This window comes from Sorghum bicolor, chromosome 2 (assembly GCF_000003195.3).
Source record: "Sorghum bicolor cultivar BTx623 chromosome 2, Sorghum_bicolor_NCBIv3, whole genome shotgun sequence".
NCBI lineage: Eukaryota > Viridiplantae > Streptophyta > Magnoliopsida > Poales > Poaceae > Sorghum > Sorghum bicolor.
In genome coordinates, this window is record NC_012871.2 from 4,954,912 (window position 1) to 4,978,839 (window position 23,928).

Below are 23,928 nucleotides of genomic sequence, written 5' to 3' on the forward strand. Positions count from 1 at the left end.
GACGACATACAAGCCACAACACCGCACATCATACAACTAGCCTTAGTGGTTATGCTCATTGTTGGCCACCTTCAGCGTTGCCCACTACCCATCACTGGCAATCACTTGAATAGTCACGGTCAATCCCAAATCCTAACTGGCATGGCTGCCAAAATGCTGATCGAGGAGCTCGCCGCGCCCTTAGTCGCCAATCGCATGTAACTGTATCTTTGAAGATGTAGTCTCACCACACCATATGCCGCTCTCTTGGTCACACCAGTTATTAATGCTATGCTACGGTTACGACAGTAGGGACGTGGCTAGCTCGATGAACAACAGCGAAAATAAAATAGTTAGGTGGCAGATATCGCCAGTCAACAAGAACGAAGAGAGTATATTCACTAGAAAGAAAGTTGCCAACCTTTTTATATGGAATATATATAATAATATGTCTGCATTAGTCATTAGAGATAGAGCAAGGGATGTCTAGAATCATCATTTAGTCATTTATATGAGAGAGTCCACTACATAGACTTGCAATCTTGCCTGCTAAAAGAGAAACGGTCATTCACTCTTTCACCCATTTGTGTGAACAATAACGTTCTCTCTAGCCTATAAATACAACCTTCCCTCTTCTCATCAATCATTGCTCATCAATCAAATAAACTTGAGTTATCTCAAATGGACCTAGATATGTGTTTCGTGTCCCCAAATGGCATTCGAGCATTGATCATTGACAATGACAACAAGTTCCTCAAATCGGTCAAGATGGTACTACCCGTCTTGAATTTCGAGGGTACGTACATGTTGGCAATCATGGCTTTCAGGCCATATCATCCGGCTAAAATGGCTCCAAATATCTCTTCATATACTAAACCATTTGGAAGGACTCCTCTGAAGAAGCTGGAGCTAGAGTTCGAGACGAATCCTACCAAATGGGGCATTATAATTTCAATAGAGGGACTACAATTAATTCAGTGTACCCTTGGTTCATCTAGTAAACGTTGACATGCAAAGCTACTATATACGTATGTAGCACATGTCTAGCCATTTTATTATTGTTTGGCCCGTGCATAGATCTGAATGGGCCATGCATAACCATCCATATGATCAAGTGTTTGGCCCATTAATTATCCATGGTCATCCTATTTTATGATCCAAACATGGAGCTCAATAAACACATGGGTCCGAGTGTTGGCTTGCAATATTAAAGCCTCACACACAAATGGCCATCTGATCAATTCATAACTGGAGTAGCTCAAATTACTTTGGCATATAGAAGATGTTATGTTAACCAATCTTATGCCAATTCCATCGTACACTCGCGCTATACATACGCCTCATAGGACATGTGACATCCTTGTCTCCCTACTTCCCTATAACCACCACACATCATACAAACCTAGCTAGCCTCTAAGTGGTTGTGCACATTGTTGGCTGCCTTCGGTGTTGCTCACAACCCATAGCTGGCAATCACTTGAAGCCATAGTAGCGGTGAATCCCAAATCCTAACTGCCATGGCTGCCAAAATGCTGATCAATTCAAGGAGCTTGTTGCGCCCTCAGTCGCCAATCGCATGTAACTGTATCTTTGAAGATGTAGTCTCACCACACCATATGCCGCTCTCTTGGTTACACCAGTTATTAATGCTATATGGCTATGCTTGCGACACTAGGGGTGTGGCTTGATAAACACCAGCAAAATTAAAACAGGTAGGTGGCGGGCATCGCAAGTAAACAAGAACGAAGGGAGTATATTCACTAGAAATAAAGTTGCCAACCTTCAAATATGGAATATAATAATATGTCTAGATCTCTAGAAGTGCAATAGTCTTAAGAGATAGAGCAAGGGATGACTGAAATCATCATTTACTCACTTATATGGGAAAGTCTACTGCATAGACTTGCAATCTCACCTGCTAAATGAGAAGCGGCATTCACTCTTTAACCCCTTTGAGTGAGCAACGACGTTTTCTGTTGCCAATAAATACAACCTTTCCCTCCTCTCATCAGCTAGCCATTGCTCACCAATCAAATATCCTTGAGTTGTCTTAAATGGATCAAGATATGTGTGCCATGTTCCCGAATGGCATTTGAGCATTGATTGTTGACAATGACAACAAGTTCCTCAAATCAGGCAAGAAAGTACTACCCGTCTTGAATTTCAAAGGTACTATGTACATTCTGGAAATCACAATTTTCAATGATCGGTTGTCCGGTGGTGAAACAGTTTTTTTCCTAGAGAAAATCCCATTTTTAGAAGCTTCTAAAGAAGTTTTCACGAGCACAAATATTTTATTTGGTTTCTCGTGTCTCAATCTATCTCTATGACACGAGCTAAGGTTGTCAATTGGATTCCCCCATCCAACTGAAGACAATCTAAAGGTCTCGTTGATACAAAAGAAAAAGAAAAGAATGGTAGAAAAAGTTATTAGATAGGTAAGCGAAGTCTGCTGGTTAAGGAAAAAGATGGTAACCGGAGATTTTGTGTGGACCACACACATCTTAATGCTATTACAGTGAAAAACAAGGACCTTCCATAGTTGATGAGTTGATTGATGAGCTCCATTGCCAAATGCTTCTCCAAATTGGAAAACACGCCCTCCATTTTTACCATATCTTTAGACATGCATATGGTTTCTTTTTAGTAAGCAATTTAACAAGAAGAAAGCCAAAACAGAACACGTCACTCTTATGAGTCAACCTACCTATATTGTAGTACATTGGAAAAAATCTTAACTAACACATGGTGAGCAATCTATTCTACATGGGATTAATTCCTCAGATCACGGATGTCGTCAAAAAGATGCACAGAAAAAATCAAATCACGGAACAAAGAAAATTGGGCCGCGAGGAGGACAAGGCCCCAGAGCGATGGGAATAAGGCAGATGTTGCCAGGGAATCAGCACAACGTATCCAGCATGGGGAGACACAGCTTAGCGAGGCGGCGGTCACGTGCAACCACTCGACACAAAACAAAAACAAAACATGCTTAGGTGCATCTAAACTTCACTACTTCATCGTTTTCCAAACAAACTAGCTGTCACATGATGAAACTGATGTGTTGACAAACAAAATCCGCTTATTAGGTTTTCAGTCCGCTCTAGAACTTCTTTAGTTGCATGCTGTTGTGTTGCCAACTTGTAATACACAGTGCAGTCCATGGTGGACCTACCTACGAGTTGAGCATTCTGCGTGAGTCCGTTGGTGTAGATTCTGGAGACATCATTGTGTAACAAATTTATGTATTGATCGACTGCTTGGATCTATGCATCTTATTGTTGTTCATGCTTCTTTGATTGAGTGTTTGGCTAGTTAAAATGTAGATTTGTAGGATGAGATCTTAACATTATTGTAAACAAGTTTTCACAAGCACAAATATTTTATTTGGTTTTCTCGTGTCTCAATCTATCTCTTTGGTATGAACCGAGGTTGACAATTGGATTCCCTGATCCAACTAAAGACAATTCAAAGGTTTCATTGATACACAGAAAAAGGATGGTAGCTAGACTTTGTGTGGACTACACACATCTTAATGCTATTACACTAAAAACAAGGACCCTCTTCCGCTAGTTGATGAGTTGATTGATGAGCTCCATGGTGCCAAATGCTTCTCCTAATTGGAACACAAGCCCTCCATTTTTGCCATATCGATGGACAAATGGCTTCTTTTTAGTAAGCAGTTCAACAAGAAGAATGCCACAACAAAACACGTCATTTAACAGTCAACCAACCTGTGTTGTAGTACATTGGATAAAAAAATCTTGGCTAACACATGGCAAGCAATTTGTTCTACATGGGATTATTTCCTCATATCACGGACATCAAAAAGCTACATAGAAAAAAACAAATCATAGACCTAAAAAATTGGGTCGTAAGGAGGCCGAGGCCACGGAGCGGTGGGAAGGCGCACGTTGCTAGGGAAGTGGCATGACGTATCTAGCGCGGGGAGGCACGGAGCTTAGCGAGGCAGCGTTCGGGTAGGACCACTCAACATGAGGCGGCGTCACAGGAGGTGCGGGGAAAAGGGCGAGTCAGATGGTGAGCGCAAGCAGGTGGGACGTGGGGCCATTAGATTTCAAAATTAGCCATTATGGCCGTCTATGCTGCCAATTTACACAATATGAAACAAAAACAAAAAATGCTTAGGTGCATCTAAACTTCACTACTTCATTATTTTCCAAACAAACTAGCTGCCAAATGCAGAAACTGACGCGCTGACCAACAAAACCCTCTTAGGTTTTTGGTCCACTATGGAACTTCTTTAGTTGTATGATGTCGTGTTGCCAACTTGTAATTTGGTCTGTCTTCATGTACACAATGCAGTCCATGGTGCAACTACCTACGAGTGGATCCTTATGCGTGAGTCTTTTCGTGTACATGTTGGAGACATCGCTAGGTTAAGTTGATGTAAGGACCGATTGGATCTTATGCATATTATGGTTGTTCATGCTTCTTTGATTGAGTGTTTGGTGAGTTAAAATGTAGATTTATAGCATAAGATGTTAACATTGTTCTATAGAAGTTCTGATGAGCACAAATATTTGTTTGGTTTTCTTGTGTCTCAGTCTATCACTTTGATATGAGCCGAGGCTATCAATTGGATTCTCCCATCCAACTTAAGATAATTAAAAGGTTTTGTTGATACAAAGAAAAAGGAAAGAAGAGCAGAAAAAGTTATCAGATAGAGAAATGAAGTTTGCTGGTTAAGGAGAAAGATAGTACCACAGGCTTTGTGTGGACTACACACATATTTGTAAACATGGGACATGAAAAAAAAACATCGCTAACATATCACTTATGTCGTTATGATCGCAGAGCAATAAAAATAAATTATAATCCTACGTCACTTTTAATTATAAAATTAGAAGTATATGTTAATTAATTTAATAATCAACTATCTATAAAAAATATATGTGACATGAAAAACATTATTACTACTATGTAGAGCACATCGACATGAATTTAACGCAACTTAAACCACTCAAATCGGCTATTAAATGATTAAATGACGGAGATTAAAAGGCGTGGTGGCAAATCTGTAGTTACCAACATCTTCTTCCTTGGGTAGCAGATCGTGGCCTATTGGGAAAGCTAGCTGGGGACTTCGGCCGCAGGGCACTTGGCTGGGATTGGCTCCTCCGACTCATGGACGTTTGCTGCCTACTATCTAGGCACACCATCTTATTGCATTTGCTCATAATAGATGATAGGTCCATTTCGATCACCTCGACAAGTTCTTTGCAATGTTGCACTCTAATTTATCCATTGAGATACTTTTGTTTGGTGAAAAATTAAATAACCTGCAATACAAGTGAGAGCACTAAAACTTGTGGAACTAGTTAGAATCAAACCCCATAACTATATTTTTGTGATTGAATTGTGTATCAATATAGGTTATATTGAGGGTTTAAATTGATCATTAACTACCATCAATACTCCACTAAAGCAACATAAAAGGGTTATGATCTAAAACTTGACCAAGAGGGTGATAATGATGATGAATGTTCAGCGAGAGGTTGGACAATGGCAATGCAAGATGGGTGAAGATCTTGGATGGTATAGCTTGCTAACCAGTTAAGGACCATGTATCCATGATAGTAAGTCATGAACGTGCTTGTACAAACCGCTTGTCATGAATGGGGATGACAAGTACCTAATTGTGACTAGTCTCTGTACCTCTGGATCAGTGCAAAGGTGACACCGGGTAGATAAGATGTCATTACCTAGGTACCTCTCAAACTGTTCGTGGGCACTCATTGCTAGATTGGGGAAAGGTTGAGGCATCAAGGTATCCCTGATGTACCAATGGGTCACATGGGTGATATCTCTTGTCTTTGGTGGGATTAATGTGTACCCTACTATAGAGTTTCTTTATTCAAAAACTATAGGTTTTGTACTTCTAGATACATACTAGAGTTGAATTGAAGCAAAGACTCTAGAAGATCAAGATCCTAATGTTATACCTTGCAATCACATGAAGCCATAATCATGGTGAATCCCAAAACCTAACTAGCATGGTGGCCAAAATGCTGATCAAGGATCTCACCTTGCTCTTAGTCACCAATCACATGCAACTGTATCTTTGCCGCAATCTCACCACACCATACGCTGCCCTCTTGGTCACACCAGTCATTAATGTTATGGCTATGCTTGCGACACACCAGTGAAATTAGAAAAGGTAGGTGGCAGACATTGCTAGTCAACGAGAATGAAGGAAGTAGATTCCCTAGAAATAAAGTCATCAACATTCATATATGGAATATAATATTTTTGTAGATATCTAGGAGTGCATTAGACATTAGAGATAGAGTGAGAGATGTCTAAAATCATTGTTTATCATTTATATCAGAGACTCTATAGCATAGACTTGTAATCTTCACTTGTTAAATGAGAGAGTAAGGGAAGACATTCTCCCTAGCCTATAAATATAGCCTTTCCTCTTCTCATCGGTCATTACTCACCAATCATATAGTCTTGAGTTGTGTCAAATGGATCGTGATTTGTGTGCCATGTTCCCGAACGGCATTCGAGCGTTGATCATTGATGATGACAATAGGTTCGTCAAATTGGCCAAGATGGTACTACCCATCTTCAACTTCAAAGGTACATACATTCTGGCAATCTCTCTTTGCACTGCTATATCATCTAGCAATCTGGTGGTGAAATAATTTTATGTCGATTTTACACCTCACCTATGTGTTGTATATTTTCAAATCAATAATGAAGCATTTTCACCACTAGTTCTAGCCAAATCATCTGTGAAAACCTTTGTTGTGAAAATGATTTCTGTAGTAGCACATGACACTCCATGTCATTGTTTGAGTTTGTTTTACTAGATTCACACACACTACTACTTGTGTAGATATACCTATATCTGATTAAGCAATGTTTGGCAAAGATTTGCTTCACTAGTGAAGCAACTTTTTTTGTGTGTTTAAGCTCCAAGAGCAACTCTACATATGGAGCTGAAGCTGCTTTGGTGGAGTGTTGGCAAAATAGCTTTACATATGAAGTTTCTTAAAATATGCTCTTTTTTCTAGATCATGCAAAAGGTTTGTGTGTCTTTGTATTAAGGTAGAGAAAAAGCTTAGTACAACATTCCTTAGCAGTTCCCTAAGGGGTTAGAAGAATTGTACAATGATGCTCAAACCCACCCTAGTGTACTAAAATTTAAGGTGTTACATTGGGAATTAATCAACCCAAAAAGAGACATCAGCTAGAACACCTATGCCCATGGAGCCAAGCGGTGGTAGCGCCACTTGTGTGCACCCACATCATCATCCGATGGGAAACAACTCATGAAGTGCCTCCATGTGGTTGTGGGGTCAGGGTCACCTCCATAGATTTCTTCATACTCCTTCATGATCAATGTGGACGGAGTCGACATCTCGCTGATTAGTCCTATGTGCTTCAAGACAAGGTGCTCGCGTCACTTAGCCATCGAGATGTGGGATAGCCTTTGCGCCGCTATCCACCTCCTCCTCTTGGGGAGCGCAAGCAGTGGACATCTGTCGAGGGCTGAATCATTTTTGGGTTGCTCCAAGAGCTACAGCTGCCTCGCCTTCATGACTCACTTGATGAAACTCTTGAGGCAATATTTGATGGAGTCTATCTGAGAGGATAGAGTGTTGTTGATGACGTCTATGGTAGCCACCACTATCACATGCTCCTAAGGTGGTAGCTCTGACCAACGCTAGGTAAATGCATGTCATAGCATCTATGATGCTAGGTCCCTCTCTCCTCCCTAGCGATAGTGTGACCTATGGTGGGCCCTGCATGTGCGATGATAGAGGCGAGCCTATCTTCCACTATGTAGTCTTCACCATAGAGTGGGTATCTACCAGTGATGTGTCTACTTCCTGAGAGGCACCCTTTGGAGCAGTCGAGCACGCTCATGTTGGGGGCTCACCATGTGTGAGGTGCCAAACTCCTCTAGCATTGGCTCGATCTATGTGGGAGACCTCGAGTATGCCTGTAGTACCAATGCTAATAGATCTTGCTTGGGAGCAAGGCAGCAGCATTGTTATTCTAGTCGGTCGACACGCCCAAGCTGACGTCCCTCACTAGATTACTCTGGTGTCACCCACTGTCTATGTTGGTTTTTGCTAGCACCCCCATGAGACCCTTGCCCGAGCCATCATGGGGCCCATACAGGGGGGCTGTCGGGTTGCCACCAAGTGTCCTGGTTGGCCGCCATCCTTCGCCACTGATGCTACCACACGCTTGGGTCATTTGTAGTCTCTAGTAAGGTGGTGATAGCCATGGCAGCACAGGCAATGCCACGACAATCGGCAAGTCGCTACCTGATGCAAGTACTAGAGGCAATTGAAGCATTTGTCACCAAGCTTTCTTTGTGTCGTGGCAAGGCTCAGGTGAGGCAGTTGTGGGTTAAGTTTCTTGTTGAGGGAGGATCTCCTACCGCACATCCGCGTTGGGGGTAGAGATCTATCCATGGCGGTCAAGGAGCTAGCATGCTGGAATGCGGCTCTTCACTAGCCGAGCAAGCATGCCGCACACCAGCTATGGGCGCGGCCGACTATGTTTCCTCTACCTTCGCCCAGGACCTTGGTGGCTCACCACTGCTATGCCCTGGCCTGATCTAAGTTTGGGCATGTGACAGGGACACAATGACCAATTTTAGTGGGTGACAGGCAATGTCCAAGTAGCTAGCAGGGTGGTTGTTGTCAGACTCCTCGTCATTGGCATCTACCCACCCATGGCTCTTCATGTGCCCTCCTATGGGGACGTACCCATAGAGAGGGTGGGCAAGATAGGGGCGCTGATGGCGTAGGCAGCCTTCCCGCTACGGCGCAGAGATATGGGTGTTCACGCCACGGCTACCGAAGAGCCTGCATGCCCCAAAATAGCATTGGACTGCATGGCATGGCTCTGAGCGCCCCAACCCTAGCAACGGTGGATCCGTACATATGTTGTCACCATGGCTAACAAGAACAGATCGAGCGAAGGTGTTATGCAGTCGTCGTCCTCTACATCGACCATCACCATCATCGATAGACGAGCCCTAGGCTCAGCCACGTTGGACGGTAGGGCCATCCTGCTCACCGGCTTCGGCTCCCGCAGTGGGTGGCCGCCAGGGCACCACATCTGCACTGGAGCCAGGGTCGTGTTGCTATGGAAGGGGAGCACGTAGGGGAAGGAGAGGAGCAGGAGGGGAAGCGGAGGTGCTCGCTGCTGTCGGCGGCGTAGAGGTAAGGTGGCATCGACCGCCACCGGATGCGCACTGGAGACGCATGGCCATTGGGTGATGATAGGGGTGCTTCATTGTGCGCCCTAGCACCTAGACCCACACGAGGATGCACCTCAGAGGAGGGAGTAGAGGGGCGGCAGGTGCTGGCATCGGCACTACCGGCGGCATTAGGGTGAGGGTGTCTAAGTCACCTCATAGTGTGATGCAGTGCCTGTATCCGCATGAGGATTTTTTTTAGAGGGTGGTGGGGAGGGGGCGAGGGAGGGGTGGGTGCAGTGGTAGGCGCTTGCACCGTCGGTGCATAGGGGCTTGCCAAGAGCGGCTTGGGTTTTGGAGTGTCCATACATGGAGCTCATCACATCGAGTTGAAGCTAGGAGAAAGAGGTATTTTTAGCTTCATCTCACACCAATCCATTGTGAGAGCATGTTTTAAAGAGCTTGATCGGAAACAGCGACCAGAGAGGGGTGAATGGGAGCCTCAAACTTCTTCCGAAATATTTGGCCGCTGTCCTAAAACCCCAAGCACAAACGAAATTCTCGAAGTAAAAATACCTAGGCCAACTCCTGACAAGAGTACAAAAGGAATCCTTAGGAAGGTAGAAACCCAACGCAATAGACGAAACACGATTTGGAACTCAAACGATCAAACTGCGCTGGAGGTGGCGGACTGTCCGCTACAGTACTGCGCAGTCTGCTATAGTACCTACGGACTGTCTGCTATAGTACTCGTAGACTATCTGCAGTTCAAAATCCAGAAATGTGAACTTGTTGAACCAACTTTGAGTCTTGGCGAAAAATGAATGGTGGACTGTCCGTGAAAAATTTCCGGACTGTCCACAGTTTAAACACCCAGAAACACTCGAAACAACAAAGAACTGTCCAAAATGACAAAGAAGTGTCCTCGACACCTGGACTGTTCGTGGTTCACTAGCGGACTATCCGTGAATCACGAATTAGGAAGAATAGAGAGCTCTGAGAATCGTCTCCAACCAAAAATCCGATTGATGGGCTATCAAATCAAAACCAATCGTCATAAAATTTTAACCACATGGTCACAAGGCAATAGGTGAGCTACCTCTAGGAGATCATCACCCAATTTGAAGTCAACAACGGGAAATCAAAAGGGGAGGGGAAAAGGGGATTCTTGAAACCTAGCCACGAAATTGATCCAATCTATGAGCTCATGAGGAATTAGTTGATTTCCGTCGGTGGAAAGGCTCAACTCATGTCATAGCTCAAGCCAAGGCAAAAAGAACGAATCAAATCGGTCTCAAAACAGTGAATCGAGGCAATAACATGAGGGGTGAGAGCAAGAACGCGAAGAACACAAACGCGATTCACAAAAACTACTCACGAATCGAATCCCGGAGGAAACGAGGAGGTTAAGGCCTCCATTCCCGCTGCAAAATCTCAGTGCTTACACAAACTCTTAGATTTGTAGACCTCTCTCTCACTAGAACCCTATGGGGAGGGGAAACTAAGCAGAGATGAATGAAAATGGAGGAGGTAAGGGAGATGAGGGGCTTCCTCTGCTTATTTATCAGGCATATTACACATTCTCCATTTGCTCTTGGATATTTTGAGCGAACTAGCTAGCCACAGGGGCGTTCTAGTCCAACTCGATATAACCTAGATCCGACGGCCACCGCACCCTTCATGAGGTAGCTTAGCCTCAACGCTAACTCCTAGATGCTGCCACATGCCATCCGTTCCTCGGAACTTTCGCCCGAATTTTCAGGCCCAAACCTGTGAAACCTGCCGCAAGTAGCGTAGTCCATATGCATCCCCGCCACTCGACACGTGTCACTGCCGTCCTCAATCGGTTGGCCCGCCAAGTCCTCCTGAGCCTTGCTCGACTCGCACGTCCGCCGTCTTGACTTGGTCAACACAGTCACTTCCATGTACGCTTGCGCTCGTCGATGTCCCAGATGTCAGCCACTGCGGCTGGTCACCCGCCCTCTTGGCCCCTCGGTCCAAGCCTCACGTCCGCCCTTCACCGCTCCAGGTCCATCGGCACGACATGTCTCTACTTGACTTTCTCCTCGTCGTCGACCACCGCCTCAGAGCTCCACACCTACACACCACAAGGCAAGAGACATGTCACACACATAGCTTTCGCCATGGTAATGTTAGTCACCAACTCAACCTATTCGTGGATCATGTTGACAATTACTCATCACAAAACGAACTACAAGGGTACTTCTCGACCTTGTGTTCGTAGCTTCACAAGAATATCAAAACCTTCAAACAACTTGGGAAGCTGTTAGATTAACTGTGTTAAACGGAGATTTGAAATTCCTTATTTCAGGCGCATTCTGGCCTAGCTCTCTGCATGCACACATTACAATGTTTTTTTTTTGGGCCGCCATGCAAGAGCCTGCAGGGCATGCACACCTGCGGCAGTCGGCATCCATGCATATGCTTGCTCTTCAAAATGATTTGTTCCGTTCCATGCACGTGGGAGGAGAAAATCAAAGAACAAAACCAAAGTGCACAGGGAGAAATTATATGAAATGTGGTTTTAAAATCGAGCGTACCGTTTCAAAATCAGTTTGCACCATTAGCTACATTATTTGTTTCAACAAGAACTTCCAAACAACATCTCAATTATTAATGTGTTGATGATATTTTCTTTGTAGTACAGCGAACATATCCTTTGAGTGTATTTAATTTCACAAGGATCTTTTACCATGTCACTCACTGATCACTTGCCTCTCTTTGCCCTTGCATTGCAGTGGTCACATGCCCCCGCCTCCCCTATGCCCTCAAGGGCCTCTCAGATGGCAGGTTCAAAGACATCGACGTCGTCCTCGTCCAAGCTGCCAAGGTCGCCAAGTGCGGCTTCGACTTCCGCAGCATCATCGAGTCCGATCTCCGCATCCCCGTCGTCTACTGTGAGTACATACCGGTACCTACTCCATTGCAATGCATCGGATCGTGCATGCAGAAGTTTGATGGTTTGGTTTGGTGGTTGCAAGCAGACCTCGCGCCGGATCACAAGGCCACCGGCGATGAGGCAGACCAGCTGCTCCACACGCTGCAGGAGGCGACCTACATCATCAAGAAGCCGTTTGACGACGGCAAAGAACTAGGATCCACCCTCCCCATGGTCATCGCGTGGCGCAAGTGCGTCCTGGAGTCCCAGGCGAAAAGGGCGGTCGATGACGCCGTCGAGGCAGCTTCAGCTTTGCCCGGCTCTAGCTCTACCAACAATGTTGACGAAAAAGGCGAGAACGAAGAAGAAGGGCGAGTCCATTTCAAGGTCGTCAAGAGCACCGTGAGAAATCGGAAGAGGAAGAGCGGCAGTGGCTGCGACCCTAGTGCCTCCTCCTCCTCCTTGGCCGCCACCGGCGGCGGCGGCGCAGGTTGCTATTCGATCTCGTGCCCACCTTACACAACAGATGATTAATTTTGTGATAAATGAGAAGAGATATCCTTTGTTGTAGTGATTATTGTTAATAAGGCTGCTAGATTGAACGCATGCATGCATTTATTTTTGCTTCAACAAAGTTCTTCCATTCTCGAGCAGGAGGCGACCCCGCAGCAGCCAAGAGGCAGGAGCACCTGAACGTGGCAGCAGCAAGGCAGGAAAAGGACAACATGCCTAGCCAGCAGCAGGTGCTAATTTCTTCCAAATTTGCCAGCCTATAACAGCACTGCAACGTACACTTTGAAAGTTTTTATTACAGTATGGTACACTCTCGAACTGGAATTAGAGTATCGTTGTGACAGTTACCGATAAAAGTTGGCAATTTACTAGTCACTTTTTTCAGCTTTGTCTTACTACAGTTGATTCAGTGTACTCTTGGCCTGGTTCACTTACTGAACTTTTGCATGCAAAGCTATTTGAAATACTAAATAAAAGAAAATCAGTTTAGGTAAATGCAGCCAAACCAATGCCAAGAACCAACTCTAATTAATGGGACCTGCTTTGAATTTTAGTTTCCTTTCAGACGATGGTTATTGTATATGTTTTATAATAAAATTTTAGCTATAGTCATTACAATTTCGTAGGCACAATCTGTAATTTTCAGTTCTAAAAATGAAAACTCATTAGATAAAACCATAAACCTGACAAGACAATTAATACAGTTGTTTTTACAGTCTGTGGTGCAGCAAGACATGGTCGCACCACCAGTCGGCAATCATTTCACAGGCCTGATGACTGGAGGTGGTGACATGACTGTCGGAGCTTCCTCGTCTATAGCCGCCGATGCTTCACTTCTTCAACCTTCAGACCGTAGCTCACAACAATTTGACCAAGACATGATTGCAACCATGCTGGCCGTGTACGCCAGCCCGGATTACCCACCTGTGGAGCCCCAGCAGCATCACGTTGATGAAGCAGGCGAAGCAACAAACGAGGCAGCAATGGCATTGGCATCGCTGTACATGGACAACTTCATCAGCTACGACACCGTTGGATCACTCATCGCGCCTCATGATCGTCAGGTACTTGGCATGGACTCCAATGTGAACGAGCTGACAATGGCAGGAGGCGGCGGAGCATTTGACAGCAATGCTGCATCGTTCATGGATCTCGGCGTGGCGGCACCGCCAAACGATGATAAGCTACTGTCACCCGGAGCACAGGACAACGACGACGACGATGACTACATCTTTAGATCGCTCATGGGGTCGCAAGGCCCAGCTGACATGGCGGTGGATGGGAACGCTGGCCTCATGGCAGGAATGTTCCCTTATGATGATCAGTTTGAGGATGACACACCGTTCCCTCTTGAAGCACTTCTTGAAGAGACTGAAGCTGACATGGGCAACAATGCCGATCAAGATGACCAGCTGCAGGGTGGCGCATCTGGCGCCGGGGCTGCCGCCGCCGCCGATGTTGCAGGGACAACCTCGCTTGTCAACGGGGAAGGTGGTGGCATGATGAGTGTCTGGGACATGGGTGCTACTGCTACTGATGGCGCCAAAGAGCTGCAAGCTGCCATGTACAACAACGCCGATCAAGACGACCAGCTGCAGGGTGGAGCAACTGGTGGCGCCAGCGCTGCCAATGCTGCAGGGACAACCTCGCTTGTCAGCGGGGAAGGTGGTGTGATGAGTGACTGGGACTGGGACATGGGTGATTTCTTCATGGATAGCACTGGGGATTTCATGTTCCCGCACCCACACTACATGGACAGCCCCAAGTAGTTCTTGGAGTGCAGCAATGCAAGGTAAGCTGGAGTTTTTGGAGTTTTTAGCATGGGAGAGGAATGGACTACTATGAGTTTTTCCTCTCTGAAATAAGGATAATCCATTAACCAACTTTCATCTCCGAACGATCATGCATGCATGTGTTTATGCTGGAAACTGCTTTTTAAGTTGTGCTGATTAGGTTGTGTTACTATACCATACTTTGTAAACTGGTTTCGTCGTGGTTAAGATGATGGTTTTAAACTACCTATTTAAGTTAATATTTGTTTGTGTTTGAGTTTATGTTTCTGAGGCCACTATATCCTTTTAGGGTTTGTCTGGTTTGTAGTTCACATTTCACCTTAGACAAGTTTGACTAAATTGTTAAAGTGCTTCGTGGGAAATTAAATCTATGTAAGATTTTTTTTGTGCTTCATATGTCATAGAGTAAAAAAGTTATGACAATATTATCTTAGACATGGTAAAGTGTGGCTCCAATTTCTAACCACATTTCACCTTAGACAAGAAGTTTGGTCAAACTAATTAGCAAGTTTTTGGTTAGTAATAAACTTAGGTAATATTTTCTATAGCTCCACATGTCATAAAGTAAAAAAGGTATCGCAAGATTCTCTTATCATGGTGAAGCGTGGTTGTAAAATTTCTAGCCCCACATCTATCAAAGTTTAGTTGTGATAAATTATGGCACCAATGAAACAATCCCTCGGTGTAGCCTAACTGGCTACCCGTGGTTAAACTTATACACCTAACATAGTCGAGTTTGTGATTGGTGTATTTTTTGGTTAATTATTATTCAACGTGGACATTATGTATTCTTTTAAAAATAATATTATGATTCATACACCTATACAAGTGCAAAGTAGGCATGGAAAAGATGTTTGGATGCAAAGCGCCACTAGCATCAGTTACCTTCAAGTAGCTAGCATGCTTATTTTCATGCTTAACACTTAATTCACTTACACTTGGATCTATACGCCCCACGCAACGCTCTCCTCAAGGGCGTAGCAAGTTGGTGGCCCCTGACTCCCCCCAATCGAAGCACCTCATCTAGCATCGTTATCCTTGTATCACGGGGCAAGGATGGTTGGGGTAGGGATCTTCCCTCACTCCATCTCCCCAAGTGGTGGCTCCTAAGCTCGTGTTGAAGTCTACAAGAGGGCGATGGTCTAGCTCTAGCCTTTGTGCTACTAGGATCTGTCACCCTTGCAAATGGAGGTGACTGCTAGTAGTCGTTTGGTGGCAGCCACTCATAGTGGCGCGTGGAATACAATGGTGGCGTCGTGCGTGACATGTTTGAGCAGCAAGGTGTCGGCGATCCAGTTGTTCTAGACATGCAACGTCGAGGTTTGCAGGGCGTGGTAGGCCAACGACATGGAGTAAGCCCAACGGTGTGGTCGTGTTAGTGGTGGACCCGTGGTCATAGTGGGTGTGGAGGTTGCACGGTGGCACGATGTCATTGATGGTGGCATCGTCATGCGAGGTGGTGCGACATTGATGTTAGCATTGTCGTATGTGGTTTGGTTGTGATTGCTACCTTTTTGTTGTGTGTTTGGTGGCATTGTCTATGTTTCATATTGTTGTGTGTTTGGGCTTTGTGGATTTGGAGGAGCATTTGTGCTTCTTTTGTGTCCTGGCAGCTAGCGGGCGGTTATGTTTAGTGCACTACTAGACTGGATGTTTTTCCTAATGGCGAGAAACTATCAAGAAATACCAGAAAACCATCAGAAAATCCTGTTTGGCAGCCGTCAGAAAACAACCAACAAAAACAACTCGACAGGAAAGATGGTGGAGGTGCCCAGGAACCTTGGGGAGATGGTGACAGAGGATTTGCCTAGGAACGTAGCTTGTGCTTCCGCTATATCTGGATGAGTGGAAATCTCAAACAATCTATGAAAACAGAAAGGATAGTCTCCCAACCAACTGTCATGCCAAAATTTTGTAATCGGATAACGGTTGCTAAAACAAAATATTAATGACCAACAATTGGTCGCTATAAATTTCTAACGACTTATGCATCGTTCCTTATAACGTTATAGCGCTCGCCACTACAACTTATAGCGATCGATTTGAAATCGCTATAGATTGGTTGTGGTATAGTGAAGTCTGGCGCGTTGACTTATTTAGATTGTCGTTTGGATCGTATCCATACCTTTGGCTTGCCACAACTGCTCAAGCTTCTCTGTAGTCCATTGCGTCCGATTTTCACGCCAAAAGTGTGGCGAGGCTTTTGGTCACCAAACTTGCGGCATGGCCATGAGTGCGGTGTGGCAAAGGTGAGGTAACCAACCAAACAGAGCCATTCAATGTGCACTTTTCTATGTTTATATACATTCAGAATTCAATCGAAAATCAAAGCTTTTCAACCACTTATTCATAGCAGCACAAACAAATAAGGGGCATTAGATAACACGCCCTTCCCATTGGAGTCGGATTGCCCTTTGTAAATGAGAAATGGATTATTTGCCAGGGCTTAATTTCAAACAAAGTTTCAACCTTATCTGCCAGCCTGAATTTGCATGCGTTATAGAGAGCCCGTGGATTGTGTTTCAAAAATGAAAACCATTGAACCTTACAAAAAAAAAAATCCACATTTTCTCACCCAACTTTTACAAAAGTTTGCTTTTCCTTCTTAAACTCTAAATCCGGGTAAACCACCTTCTTAAACTTTTACGACCGTTCGTTTTACCTCCATGACCATAAGTGGTTTTTTAAAGGTGGTTTTTTTTCTTTTGTATTTATTTATTTATTTTCACTAAATTTTTGAAAAATCATCAAATAAAATTGTAAAATAGAAAATCTAATTTTGTTGGTTTAAATTTTTTCTATAGTTTGAGATTTATGTTTTTCTGTAATTAATTCATAGCTGCAGATTTCTATGGTTGATGAAATTTTTATGGTATACTGGTTATGGTATGCTTGAGTAGTAATAAATTCATACTTATCGTATTATATAAAACTTAGTTATATATTTATAAATACTTTTTAACAAACATACACAACTAAGTTATACCGAGAGGCGAGCGGAGGTGGCGTCGGCATCAAGGGAGGATCCGGAGGGGTCGCATCGGAGAAGAAAAGGGCAAGACGGTTGAGGAGGCCTTTTTTTAAGGAACCATATTTGCTCTTAGGCCTTGTTTAGTTCCCAAAAGAATTTGCAAAATTTTTCAAATTCCTCGTCACATCGAATCTTTAGACGTATGTATGGAGTATTAAATATAGTCAAAAATAAAAACTAATTACACAGTTTGCTCGAAAATAACGAGACGAATCTTTTGAGCCTAGTTAGTCCATAATTGGACAATATTTGTCAAATATAAACGAAAGTGCTAAACAAGGCCTTTTAACAACCTAAAATAGTTGCAGGCCTATTTATGGAGTGGGCCTTCCTCGGCTTGACATCCCGACCGTGATTAGAGATTGGACAAAGTCTGGGCCTTCGTATATACGAAGCCCAGCCCATTACGAGTTGAATTGACACCTCCATCAGTCCATCACTACTCTCTGCCACTGCGCATCAGCGCCGCCCCTTTCACACCGCCGGCCGGCGCCATGGCCTCCCCGTCCCCGTCCCCGTCCCCGTCCCCGTCCTCTCCCACTGCCCGCCGCCGCAGACACACCATCTACCACGGCCACCGCCGCGCCTCGCCGCACCGGCCCACAGTCCGCGGCGGCCTCTTCACCGACCTCCGCTTCCCCTCCCCAATACCCCGCCCTCCCCCCTCCCCCGCCACCGCAACCGCCTTCCGCCTCCGCGACTGGGATCCACACTCGCCCTATTCCCCGTCGTCCGCTCCCTCTCCCTCCGCCTCCGCTTCCTCCTCCACATCCGCCTCCGCGCGCCGCCTCTCCCCGCTCGCGCGCTTCCTCCTCGACGCGCTCCGCCGCCACCAGCGCTGGGGCCCGCCCGTCGTCGCCGACCTCTCCAAGCTCCGCCGCGTCCCGCCGTCCCTCGTCGCCGAGGTCCTCACCGCGCGCCCGCCCCCGCCGCCGCCGCTCGCGCTCCCGTTCTTCCTCTGGGCCGGCCGCCAGAAGGGCTTCCGCCACTGCTTCCCGGCCTTCCACGCCCTCGCCTCGCTGCTCTCCGCCGCGGGGCTCCCAGCCGCGGCCGACCAGCTCCCCGACCTCATGCGCGCGCACGGCAAGCCCGTCTCCCACTCGCAGCTCACCCTCCTCGTCCGCCTCCACACCGCCGCGCGGCGCCCCCTCCGCGCTCTCCACGCGCTCCGCCGCTTCCGCCACGAGTTCGACGTCCAGCCGCAGGTCCACGCGTGCAACCGCGTCCTTGGCGCGCTGGCTGCTGCGGGCCACGTGGAGGACGCGCTCAAGCTGTTCGATGAAATGTCGGAGGGTGGCGTGCAGCCTATCCCAGTGACGTTTGCCATCGTGGTTCGTGCACTAGCACACGCAGGGATGACTGATAGGCTTCTGGAAATGATTGGAAGGATGCGGAACGAGGTGTGCCGGCCTGATGTCTTTGTGTACACTGCGCTGGTGAAGACAATGGTGCGGAGGGGGTATATGGATGGCTGCATCAGGGTGTGGGAGGAAATGGAGAAGGATGGGGTGGAGCCAGACACAATGGCGTATGCTACAATGGTTGGGGGGTTCTGCAACACCGGGATGGTGGAGGAAGCAGCAGAATTGTTCAAGGAGATGAGGAGCAAGGGGTTACTGGTGGACAGGTCAGTGTATGCATCGCTCATTGATGGGTACGTTGCTGCTGGGAGGGTTGGCGATGGGTGTAGGTTGTTGAAGGAATTAGTTGATGCTGGCTACCGTGCTGACCTGGGGATATATAACACACTTATTAGTGGACTGTGTGGCATAGGTAGGGAGGATAAGGCTCATAACTTATTTCGGATTGTTCTTCAGGAGGAGCTTATGCCAAGTTCTGATACTGTTTCACCGTTGCTAGCTCGTTATGCCGAAAAGGGTGAAATGGTTACATTTTTTGGATTGGTCAACAAACTGGCAGAGCTGGGTTTGCCTGTTATTGAAATGTTAGTAGATTTTATGAAGCTCTTTGCAGGAAAGGATGGTAGGGAATTGAAGGCTATGGAAGTGTTTGATGCGTTGAAAGAAAAACAGTATTGTAGTGTCGGCATTTATAACATTCTTATTGAAAATCTGCTGAAGATCAAGGATAGGAAGAAATCACTTTTGCTGTTTGAAGAAATGCAAAGTTCAGTTAATTTTAAACCAGATTCATGTACATATAGTCATATGATCCCATGTTTCATGGATGAAGGAAATGTCGAAGAGGCCTGCTCATGCTACAACACCGTGATGAAGGAAAATTGGATACCAAGTATGTCAGCCTACTGTGCTCTTGTGAAAGGGCTTTGCAAGATGGGGGAGATCAACGCAGCCATATCACTTGTTAAAGATTGTCTTGGAAATGTAGAAAATGGGCCAACTGAATTTAAATACACCTTGACTATTCTCGAAGCCTGCAGATCAAAAAGCCCAGAGAAAGTCATTAATGTGGTGAATGAGATGATTGAAGTAGGCTGTTCAATGGAAGAAATTGTCTATTCTGCCATCATATATGGTTTCTGCAAGTATGCAAGTTCAACTGAGGCGAGGCAGGTGTTCACTATCATGAGAGATCGAAATATCTTATCGGAAGCCAATTTTATTGTCTACGAGGACATGCTGAATGAGCACTTGAAGAAGGCCACTGCAGACTTGGTGATATCTGGATTGAAGTTTTTTGACCTTGAGTCAAAATTGAAATGGAGAAGCAGAATTGATTGAAGAAACATTTATGCAGTTACTCGGTACAATCTTCTTCTCTTTACTTCAGATTTCAAATTTAACCGTTGGATACGCATGTATGTTATTAACTTAAAGTGTTTGCAAGTGTTTATATGCTTCCCCAATGGAAAAGGAATGAATCTTGAAGCAAACTCAAGTGTCAGCCTAATTGTGGTTATGGGTACATTACTCACTTCAGCTTTGGGACCCATGTCCCTAGCTCATTATCAGCTACATGAACTGTCAATTCGTTGTCATGATCCTCACATCTGGTTTCTCCCTGTGTTTGTGTCTGTCGGGGGTGGGGGGGTATCTTATTTGATTCAGTGGGCCACGGCACCGTTGTACCAAGCTTGCCTTCCAGGCCACAGAACCTCTCAACGTTTGGCAGGATGACTCCTTTGTAGTTGTGACCCTGTTATCTATTCCATGTGACGAAGTGGCAATATTATTGGAGTCTGTTAGAAAAGATGCCAAACATAAAAGGCTTTGGTTGGAATGAGTTCACATTGAGGATTCTCATGGGCAATATCTATGGACTTAGCCCAAAGAGTGTAAATGTGTCAGGTATTGGTTGGGAAGTTCGCTGCAATACGAGGTGCCAGCAATGACATCCCACTTAACCTAGTTGAGACATGGGGGCTGGGGAGTTATTATGGGGGAGGAAGGCGAGACCGCAAAAGAAGGGGAATTTTGGGCAGGTGTTAGGGCATTGATAGTTCTTGCCTCTGTGAATGGACTTCTCATCTGGCCTTAGAGGGCCTGAAAACTTGTGACTAGTCTGGCCAAAGGAGCACTTAGGCATTTCAAGGGTGCTTTGGGATCCTATCTCTCTCTCTCTCTCTCTCTCCAGGAAAGCATAGTAGTATTTGTCTGAAGAGTTTTTTTATTTTTGTGAAATAATATGATACATCATGTGATTTTAATGTTGCACTGTTTAGGAGGTAGAACCATTCAACTGCCTGTCTGTTCTCTTTATGGAAATTCATAAACCTGCTTATACCAGAATTCTTTGCAAGGAGCATGATGTGGCTAACTATAGTTGATGTCTGTATATTTATTTGCTCCTAGTTATGAGCTATTTGTATTTCATTCATAACACTTTTCTCAAGCTGATCTTCGTGATATAATCCAAGTCCTGGTGCAATGTTACTTAATAGAAAAAAGAACAATTAACTCTGCATTTATTTAAGAGATACCCTCTGTTTGATGTGGCATTTCTTATTGTTATTGATTTTAGTTTTTTATAAGGTAGAAAAGCTGAACTAATAAACTTAATAATTCATCAAGAAAACCGATTTTGTATGTGTTTGAAACATTTTTAATTTAAAAAAATCTGATTTTATTGGATCAATTATAGCTGCCTCATCTTTGTTTGGAGCTTCATCTTGTCACTAATTTAGTCATTTCTCTCTCTCTCTCTCTCTCTCTCTCTCTCTCTCTAAAACAGTTCTGTTATGGCCTTCTGGGCATCTTGTCTTTAATAAATTTTATAATTATTGTTTCATGCATTCGCTAGAACCACCTTTGGAAACCGTGGGGGCATCACAGATGAAAATACTGGAATTCAAATATAGGGGCACCACTAACCTTTGTATTGCGTGAACTACCATTCATCCTCAACCTCTTTCAGGATGCTGTTTGCCCTGAAAAGGAAGTCTTTCAGGATGCTTATGGTAGCGTTCGAAATATACTGGCAACATCAGGGCTTGGTCCTTCATTTTTCTGGCGAGGTTGAAATTGCAAAGGAGGGACATGAATTAAATCCATTTGGTAACATTCGCACAAAGGTATAACCTACAAACTTAATCAATGTTCAGTAATTGTAAGCATTGTTACAGTTCTTCATTCCCACATCGAGTAAATTTATGTCAGGTTGCTTGTTACAACAATCTCATCAGCTGGACGATGTGAAAGATCAATTCTGGCTGGTTGACACTTGACAGCAAAGCGGGATCCATGTCGTGCAACCTACAAGATCGATGCAGAGGTAATCTGCAATTTTCTGAAGAGACCCAGAACCTATATCTGTAGATGTGTCTTGTTTGAGATCTTTTACCCCTTGAAATGACTGAAGAACACAAACGACATGATCGGATGTACTACTGCAACAGTAGCTATAGCTTTTTGTGCTTGTTTTGTACAGTGATTGGTCATCATGCCCAATGTTTGTAGTCAGTCAAGCGGCTTATAACTCATTCTTTTATACAATCTATGTAAAAGAATGAGCTTTGCTTGCCCTCATCATATGTAACAGTTGACATGCCATTATTGATAGATAACCTTGCATGCTTGGTGACACCAATTCAATACTAAACGTCTGCCATGTTCTCTCACATAAGTGTGATTTATGTGCCCATTTTGGAGTGGAGGTTGGAGCCAATCCACTGCATGCAGGACATGGGCACAACTGTTGTCACATAGCGTTAGGTATAACCGTTAATGCATCCTGATGCTGATGGGTTCCTGCTGTGCATGTTTGCTTACATTCCTCTTGATTGTTTGCCAATAATTTGCGACATGGGCGTTGTGATGCGAGTTGTTGATCGTTAGCGGGACCCCTGGGTGACAAGTGTAAACCGTAATGGAGTTGTTCCCTGCCTCTTTGTTTTATTTAATTAATTTTACCTTTTGGATGGCATTTGGTGACAGGGTGATGCTGGCTTCCCCTGTGCGTGGTCTCTGGTTTGATGTCGGTTTCCACTGGCCAGATGGATGCAACCGATTGGGTGTAGCTTTAGAAGCAATACTGCATGGCTGGCTACCGGTGATGAGGACCTTGTGAGGTTGATCTATCCTTGTAGGTCCGTTCATTCATAAGCATATCATTTCCCTGCAGAGAAGATATCATCAGGCTGTCAGCTAACGCAGGGCAAGTAGCTATCATCATGCCAAAAGCAGAGAATGGAGGTTACGTAACAGGATCCTGCTGCCACAGTCATTGTGTCTGGTGGACTAATATCTCCCCAATGCAAAACTTGGATTCAGGTTAAAATATTTCTGAAATTTGGGTGACCTCTCTGAACCACGAAACTTCTGGAGTGCAACTAGTCCGAGTCCAGCTGCTAAACCATTCCAACGAGATCATCTGGCTGAACCATTTCTGAAATTTGGATGACCTCTGTCAACCACGAAATTTGGCCAAGCAGTATATATGCATGGAAGACAAAACTAGTGAAGTGATAAAACTTTAAGCTGATTAGCCCACTTGACAAAGTATGGCTACCACTTGATTGTGAAGACAATTATGCTTCACCTAGCTAATTAAGGCGTACCAGACACAAGGTGTGGCTTTTGGCTTTTTGTAAATACAAATGACGTCCTTGGACGTGAAATATTTCCATTAGCAAAATAAAGGCCGTTTGTTTTGAGGTTCAACAGTGGCTATTTAAGGAGCTTAACCTACAAGGCTTCAGTGGACAAGGTAGGGACAATATTTTTTTTTCCTCCTTTAGAACATTGCAGGAGAGCTACATGTCATTTCGTTTAAATTTAAAGAAGAATAAAGTTCTGTTAGGTTACAAGACTTTTTGAATCTTAGAGCCTAGTGTCATCCTTCTTTTCAGATAAAGGAAGCTTTATCGTCCCAAATACTATGAAATGAGATTAGCGATGAGCCGATGCAACCGATCGTCGTATTTCTAAATAAACAGTTGATCTGATGGCTCGATCAGCTTTGGTCATCACGTCCATCCATCAGCGTCAGGCTTACTGGCAGGCAAGGACTAAGCGTGCACTACTGATTGCCGCAAAGCTAGAAGATTTACTTACTAACCTGGAATGTTCTTGCTTGCTTGACCAGGCTACATGTATATATATGCTCG

At 44.8% G+C, this 23,928-nt stretch overlaps 2 protein-coding genes across 6 annotated transcripts; both read left to right on the top strand.

The window, feature by feature from the left end:
* On the top strand, nt 10,678–14,347 carry LOC8081194 (two-component response regulator ORR33). Its single transcript, XM_021453321.1, has 4 exons — nt 10,678–10,696; nt 11,926–12,555; nt 12,720–12,808; nt 13,295–14,347. Exons 1-4 carry the CDS (start codon nt 10,678–10,680, stop codon nt 14,345–14,347), a joined length of 1,791 nt encoding a protein of 596 aa, XP_021308996.1.
* LOC8060734 (pentatricopeptide repeat-containing protein At4g20740) lies at nt 17,827–23,628 on the top strand. Of its 5 annotated transcripts, none has more exons than XM_021453994.1 (4): nt 17,827–20,127; nt 20,211–21,894; nt 21,980–22,094; nt 22,757–23,482. In XM_021453994.1, the coding sequence occupies exon 1, from the start codon at nt 17,897–17,899 to the stop codon at nt 20,102–20,104; it is 2,208 nt and encodes a 735-aa protein (XP_021309669.1). In that variant the 5' UTR covers nt 17,827–17,896; the 3' UTR covers nt 20,105–20,127; nt 20,211–21,894; nt 21,980–22,094; nt 22,757–23,482. The 5 variants fall into 5 exon arrangements, with proteins under 5 accessions (XP_021309669.1, XP_021309670.1, XP_002459421.2 ...); XM_021453995.1 differs by having other exon boundaries at nt 21,624–21,894; XM_002459376.2 differs by having other exon boundaries at nt 17,828–20,127; nt 21,738–21,894.

Coding starts and splice junctions, on each gene's coding strand:
- LOC8081194 (XM_021453321.1), top strand. Junction 12,556..12,719: donor CACCGGCGGCGGCGGCGCAG/GTTGCTATTCGA, acceptor ATTCTCGAGCAG/GAGGCGACCCCGCAGCAGCC. Junction 12,809..13,294: donor ACATGCCTAGCCAGCAGCAG/GTGCTAATTTCT, acceptor TTGTTTTTACAG/TCTGTGGTGCAGCAAGACAT.
- LOC8060734 (XM_021453994.1), top strand. CDS start 17,897: ATGGCCTCCCCGTCCCCGTCCCCGTCCCCGTCCCCGTCCTCTCCCACT.